The sequence below is a fragment of the Lucilia cuprina genome, chromosome 3 (assembly GCF_022045245.1).
Source record: "Lucilia cuprina isolate Lc7/37 chromosome 3, ASM2204524v1, whole genome shotgun sequence".
Lineage (NCBI taxonomy): Eukaryota > Metazoa > Arthropoda > Insecta > Diptera > Calliphoridae > Lucilia > Lucilia cuprina.
Genome location: NC_060951.1, coordinates 28,875,459 through 28,882,185, shown reverse-complemented (window position 1 = coordinate 28,882,185; position 6,727 = coordinate 28,875,459). Strand labels below are relative to the sequence as shown.

At 29.4% G+C, this 6,727-nt stretch overlaps 2 protein-coding genes across 2 annotated transcripts; one reads left to right on the top strand and one right to left on the bottom strand.

The window, feature by feature from the left end:
• The first annotated feature begins 1,499 nt into the window (after positions 1-1,499).
• On the top strand, positions 1,500-3,521 carry LOC111687306 (small ubiquitin-related modifier 3). Its single transcript, XM_023449737.2, has 3 exons — positions 1,500-1,687; positions 2,463-2,582; positions 2,761-3,521. Exons 1-3 carry the CDS (start codon positions 1,670-1,672, stop codon positions 2,902-2,904), a joined length of 282 nt encoding a protein of 93 aa, XP_023305505.1. The 5' UTR covers positions 1,500-1,669; the 3' UTR covers positions 2,905-3,521.
• A 996-nt stretch (positions 3,522-4,517) lies between these two features.
• Positions 4,518-6,288, bottom strand: LOC111687309 (zinc finger matrin-type protein 3-like). The gene is made up of 2 exons (XM_023449739.2): positions 5,600-6,288; positions 4,518-5,517 (listed from the first exon to the last, which is right to left on the bottom strand). The coding sequence occupies exons 1-2, from the start codon at positions 6,155-6,157 to the stop codon at positions 4,675-4,677; spliced, it is 1,401 nt and encodes a 466-aa protein (XP_023305507.2). The 5' UTR covers positions 6,158-6,288; the 3' UTR covers positions 4,518-4,674.
• Positions 6,289-6,727: the final 439 nt, after the last annotated feature.

The following is a 6,727-nucleotide window of genomic DNA, read 5'->3' as shown; positions in this document are numbered from 1 at the left end:
TCTTTTATACGATTTTCCTAAATTTCATATGTATGTAAATGTATCTTAATAAATAAAGATAAATATATATTATATAAAAATAATATGTTTTCTTGTATATTAACAGTCTGAATTTGTTGGCAATCAGGCAACCTTGTTTTTTTACATGGGAAAAAACAATTTAAAACTTGGCAGCACTTGGTAAGTACTGACATAAAGCAACTGTGAAGTTTCGTTCAATTAAAAGGAGTTGCCACGTTTTAGTTAAAATGTATGTGATGTTGCCTATTACGATTGCGAGATGTATTGAATTTAGCAAAATTTGCTATGTTCTAAGTAGGATTCTATAAATCGACTTTCGAATAATCGAACAATCGACTTTTTGTCGAAAAAAGTCGAAGTCGACTATTGTCGAAGTCGGAAAGAGTCGAATAAAGTCAAAAAGTCGAAAAGTCGAAAAAGGTCGAAAAGTCGGAAAAATTTGAAAAGTCGGAAAAAGTCGAACAAAGTCGAAAAAATCGGAAAAAGTGGAAGATAGTCGGAAAAAGTCAAAAATAGTCGAAAAAAGTCGGAAAAAGTTGAAAATAGAAAGAAGTCGAAAAAACTCAAAGATTTGCAACAAATAGAAAAATATAAATAAAATTTTTTATTAATAATAAATAATAATAACAATAATAATAATAATAATAATAATAATAATAAAAATAATAACAATAATATAATGTTAAATGGCAACATTATAAATTTACGCTTCTGGCAACTTTATAAATTTTTAACTCTGGTCGGAAAAAGTCGAAAATAGTCGAAAAAAGTCGGAAAAAGTCGAAAAGTCGCAAAAATTCGGAAAGTCAAAAAATCGACTATTTATAATATATTAAAAGTCGAAAAATCGACTTTTAATTAAATGAAAAAAGTCGAAAAGTCGAAAAATCGACTTTTAACTAAATGCAAAAAGTCGAAAATCGAAAAGTCGACTTTTCATAAAATGCAAAAAGAAAAGTCGACTTGTCGTTTCAACTATAGAACCCTAGTTCTAAGTAAGTAAGTAAGTATAACAAGTGTTTTACAAAAAAATGATAAAGTCCACATTTTTCATCGCTTAAACATACTTTCACAATGACAAAGTACTCCATATTGGGATGAATAAAAGCGAGATAGTCATTTTAAGAATATAATTTGTAAAAATATACAGAAATACAATTTTCTAGAATACTACATCATTCTGAACGTTGCTTAACACTGAAATTAATCACTTAATGTTATATTATGACCCCAGAATAGTATTAATACAAATTTTATTACAAAAAATTTAGCAAACCATTGAATTACATATAAAACTACCTTAAATTCCTTACACCCCCCATATGGCATCACCTTTTCATCATACAGAGCTGCATTTGTACTACTTGAAATACAGAGTTGTATTCTTAACGAATAATGGCGTTGAAAGAAGATGGCTGATGCGTTGCGGCGCTTTTTTTTCATGCTACATTTTGTCGATTCTGCTTAACGAAACGAAGGGAAATTTTTTGCAAGCAGCAGTATTTGATTGTCCCGCAAAGTGTGTTGTACAAGATAACAGCAGCGATATAGAGTTAAAAAAGTTGCGTGTATAAACACAAGCAGTGCTAAATTATAACAAATTTGTTAACAAAACTAAACAAAGAAATTTAAATACAAGTTTTTAAACATGTCTGACGAAAAGAAGGTACGTTTTAACAAAAGAAATATAAATAAAATTTTGTGCTTGTCTATAGAAAGGGGAGAATAAAAGAAAAACTTTGTTAAAAAAAGTGTATGACGCCGACAAACATGGCGCGGTCAACAGCGACGCAATGCGGCTTATTTTTTTTTTTTTTTTGCTGTTTTAAGTTTAAATTTATAAATATTTTTGAATAGTTGAAATAAAACATTAATTTGCAGAACTTTAATCTTTGAGAAATGATAGTTTGTGATGTTGGAAAAATCCTCTAAAATACATGGGAAGCATTTAGTGTGTGTAAAAATTTTCAAACATAACCTTAAATTTTTGTGTGGCTTTTTTTCCACTTCCACTCGTAGTTGTGCATATTTATACCCTACATTCTTTATTTCGTTTTCGCCATTTAAACGAGGCTTTATATTTTATGGTTAGCGTCGTTTTATTAGTTGTAATAATGTTCAGTTTTTTTTACAATATTTCTGTTTTTTACTGTGTTTTTGTATATAGACAGCTGCTTGTTTTTTGTTGTTTTTGTTTATTTTCATCAACATAATATCTGTATACTATTGCTACTTTTACCGAAATTAAAATTTTGTATATCGGCTGTTTGGTCGTTTTGTCTTAAATGTTAACAAGAAGCGGCGGTGTCATTGTTGTAGCAAATTTTCAAAGAATTTTTCTGTGTAGCGTAGCTAACTTCAAATCACAATGGGTTTTAGTTGTATAAATGCAGACTAAAACTAAGATATATTAATATGTATTTTTTTCAATTTCTTTCCAGGGATCTGAAACAGAACACATTAACTTGAAAGTTTTGGGCCAAGATAATGCCGTCGTACAGTTCAAAATCAAGAAACATACACCTCTCAGAAAATTAATGAATGCTTATTGTGACAGAGCGGTAAGTTGAAAACTCAAAAACCTCTAACAAAACTTTGTTTACATTTTTTTTCTTCATTATTACAATACTTTGGCAATTTGCTAGTTTTAAACTTAAAACTAGAAAATTTTACAAGTATTCCTTACAAAGCACTTATTATTTATACAAATTTTATATATTTAACTTAATTTTTTCGCAGGGTTTATCTATGCAAGTTGTTCGGTTTCGCTTTGATGGTCAACCCATCAATGAAAATGACACTCCTACCTCCTTGGAAATGGAAGAAGGCGATACTATTGAAGTTTATCAACAACAGACGGGTGGCGACAACAGCAACTATTAACTTTTTTTAACATTAATAATATATTCTAAAAAATAAAAAAAAAACAAAGTAATACACAAAATTAACTTTATTCATATAATAAATATAAAAAACAAAACTCATAAAAATGGAAAATAATACTTTTTAATATATATTTAACAAAAATATAACAAAATGTCATTAAATTTATCAAAAAAAAAAAAAAACAAAAATATAATAATAATAGCTCACACAAACAAAAATTTGAAAATAGTAATAGAAACTATAATAATTTCATCGATTTTCTTTAAGGCGGCACGGCTGTGCTAGCTGAGATAATCGCTGTTTAATATTTAGATATGACGTTTAAATATAGTCTAGCATTTTTTTTTTTAAATAAAGGATTTGTTTAAACGTACATTTTATTTTCCCCACAAAAAAAGTTTCTTTTCGAAATTATTGTATTTTTTATGAATTATTTAACAATTTTGTTACGTTTTGTATTGATTCTGCTCCAAAACAAAATGGCAAAAAACACCTCTTTCATGTAAAACTTTTAGTTCTTAAAAGAAAATCCGATAGAATCTATGTTTTAGTATTGTAATTGAAAAAAAATAGAAATCCAATAAATAAAGGCGATTGATATATGGATATAAAAACAAAGTGTTTTAATAGTTTTAAACGGTTTGATTTAGATTATTTGCAGAATTTTATGACAATAGAAAGACGCCTTACTGACTAAATCTTTAGAAAACCCTGAAAAATCTGCATTTTTCTCCTCTTTTTACAGACTACAACCCACAGTGCTGTCATTTAAAATATTCTAAAATTTATTATTATAATTTTTTTCTTCCACAACCCACTGTGCCATGATTTTTAATTTCCTAAAATGTTTGTTGACAATGTACAGTTGTGCCATTTTTATTAATTTTTTAAAATCCCACTGTGCAATGATTCATAATCTGTTTTCGTTAAGAAAGTACAGTAGTGACAAAAAGTTTTTATGAAAAACGTCATGTTGTGAAATGTGTATGTATACTATTAACACCCTACATTAGGTAAATAATTATAGGTTAGTAGCTTTTAAGTGTTAAATTAACTATGTAGGTAACAAGATGTTATGTCATATAATGAACATTTTTTTTGAAAATGGTATTCGTTATATATTAAAAAGTATCGCTAGAAGTAACAGTAGTTTTGCAACAGCTTCCGGTCTAAGTATGTACAATGTATACTATACAAATTATTGTACATATCTTCATACATTTCTATCTATCTACCTATCCATCAACCTATCTATCTATTTATCTAACTATCTATCCATCTATCTATCAATCTATTTATCTATCTATATATCTATTTATCTACCTACCTATCTATCTATCTATTTATATATCTATTTATCTATCTATATATCTATCTATCCATCTATTTATCTATCTATCTATCTATCTATCTATCTATCTATCTATCTATCTATCTATCTATCTATCTATCTATCTATCTATCCATCTATCTATCCATCAATCTATCTATCCATCTATCTATCTGTTTATTTATTTATCTATCTATCCATCTATCTATCTATCTATCTATCTATCTATCTATCTAATTTATTTCCGAAATCAACAAATGAGAAATACCGCCTTTACTTCTATACTTTTCAAATTTTACTTTATTTATGTAATCAATACATATATTTAGCTCTCATACATACTAAATAGTATTTAGTAAATACAATAATTAATAATTAATAAAATAGTTTTTAGCTAAAACATTATAGTGTTTCATTTTCTCAAATCCATAATTTTTTTAGTTTTTCTTATTAGCAAGTGCTGCCAAAGCCTTTTCTTCAGTTTGTTTTTTCAAATGACGTTTACCCTTTAAATGTTGTTCTAATCCAGGCAAATGTGGCATAGAGGTATTACAAATCTTGCAATAATATTGACCACTAGGTGTACGATACATTGACAAATCAGTAGGGTCGGGTTTGATTTCCTCTTTTATGGCTGACAACAGCACATTATCGTTTAAAGTGTCTGGTAGTGACACAATGCCTGATTGTACGGCATCAGTGTTTTCTGTGGTTGTTGGATTTATACCAGCCAATTTTAGTTTTTTCATATGTTTGGAGCCCGCCAAATGCGTGGTCATCTGAACGGCTGATGTTACACTAACTTTACAAATTGAGCAAAACAATGCAGGGTCTTGATCATTAGAGCATATAGTTTTAGTTGGTTTTGTAGTTTCCTTAACTTTTGTTTTATTTTCAGTGCCATTTGTGTTAGTAGTAGTATCTGCAACACTAGTTGTTGTGGTGGTATCAGAAAGTTTTGCGGCTTTATTTGCTGCTATGATTTCAGCATACTTAAATTCATCACCAATGCCAAAACGCCGATCTTTACATTGACTAGCCATTGCTTTGGTACCGGTACGTACCCATTTGCCTTCAGAATTGTAGAACCCTGCACCAGATGGTTTAGCTCTCTGTGCTATAACTGAACGATGTTTTTTGCCAGAATAATGTTGATTGGCATGAGTTAATGAAGTTAATTTGAGATCACAAGCCTCACAATAGTAGGCATCTGGTCCGGTGGAACCTTGTTTAACAAAACGTTTAATCGCAGGCGGAGTTAGGCCTTTTTCAGTGTAGTTCTGAAAATTAACACAAAATTAGTTTATGGTTTGGAAGTTAAGAAAAATATTTAAAAAAAGACCTAACAAAATTCCCACTTACTTTAGCTAACCACGAAGATATATGTTTGTCATGAGCCTTTGATTCATAATGATCCTTAGCAATTATTCTTGAAGTCATTTTTACATCGCACAAGTTACACGATAATGGATGTATCAAAGCATTTAATTCATCTGGGTAGGATTCATCGCGACCCATAAACATGACAAATGTTCCATCACTAGACATTTCCGCAATTGGAGGTTCTTTTTTGGCTGAACTACCACCACCAGCAGTATTTGATTTACGCTTAAAAGAACCTTTATGTGGTGTATAACTTGATCCATGTTTAGAAGGTGGCATAAAGCGTTCAGGATTTTGATAATAACCACCTGAACCTCCTGTAGGGGCCGTTTGATAAGATTCCGCATTGTATGCATTAGGATCACCATAACCATAATAGGCGGTATTAATTGCGGGCGTACTTTGGGCAGTTGATTGCATAGAGTAAGTTCCATAAGCCCCCTCCATTGTTGAATTGTTCGTGGTGTCATATTGATTGTCTGTTGTGCCTTGGCGAGCAACTGGTATATTATAACTTTGTAAAAAGTCGTAATTCATTTTTTCGTTAAATGTAACAAATTTTTTAAAGAACGAAATTGTTAATTGATTTTTTTCAATTTTTTTTTCACTTTCAAAACACTAGAAATAGCTTTCTGTATTTATCTTTCTCCACAAAAAGTGGTGATAATTTAGCGGTTTTTAATGTAATGTAACGGAATGATGTACACTTGGCTGTTAATGGTAAATATAGCGGGTTTTTGTAGGTAACAAGGTAAAGTCGTTTTTAAGTCTATAACAAATTTATTTACAATAGTCTACAACATTTTTATAAAAAAAATGTATGCACCAACTAACTTATTAACTAACTAACTAACTAACTAACTAACTAACTAACTAACTAACTAACTATCTAACAAACTAACTAACTAACTAACTACGTATGTTACTAATTAACCAACTTACTACCTAACTTTCTAACTAACTTATTAACTAACTAAATACTAACTAACAAACCAACTAACTACCAACTAAATAATAACTAACGGTTAGAATTTGGCCGTCGTTCAATTTAATATTTAAGTGACGGCTTGCCACAGATATTATACATGAGATTATATTTTTCAAAAC

Bases quoted from the DNA above. Each gene is read 5' to 3' on its own strand.
- LOC111687306 (XM_023449737.2), top strand. The intron at 2,583-2,760 runs GTAAGTTGAAAA...ATTTTTTCGCAG, and splicing joins ATGCTTATTGTGACAGAGCG to GGTTTATCTATGCAAGTTGT.
- LOC111687309 (XM_023449739.2), bottom strand. From the start codon at position 6,157: ATGAATTACGACTTTTTACAAAGTTATAATATACCAGTTGCTCGCCAA. The intron at 5,518-5,599 runs GTAAGTGGGAAT...GTTAATTTTCAG, and splicing joins TATCTTCGTGGTTAGCTAAA to AACTACACTGAAAAAGGCCT.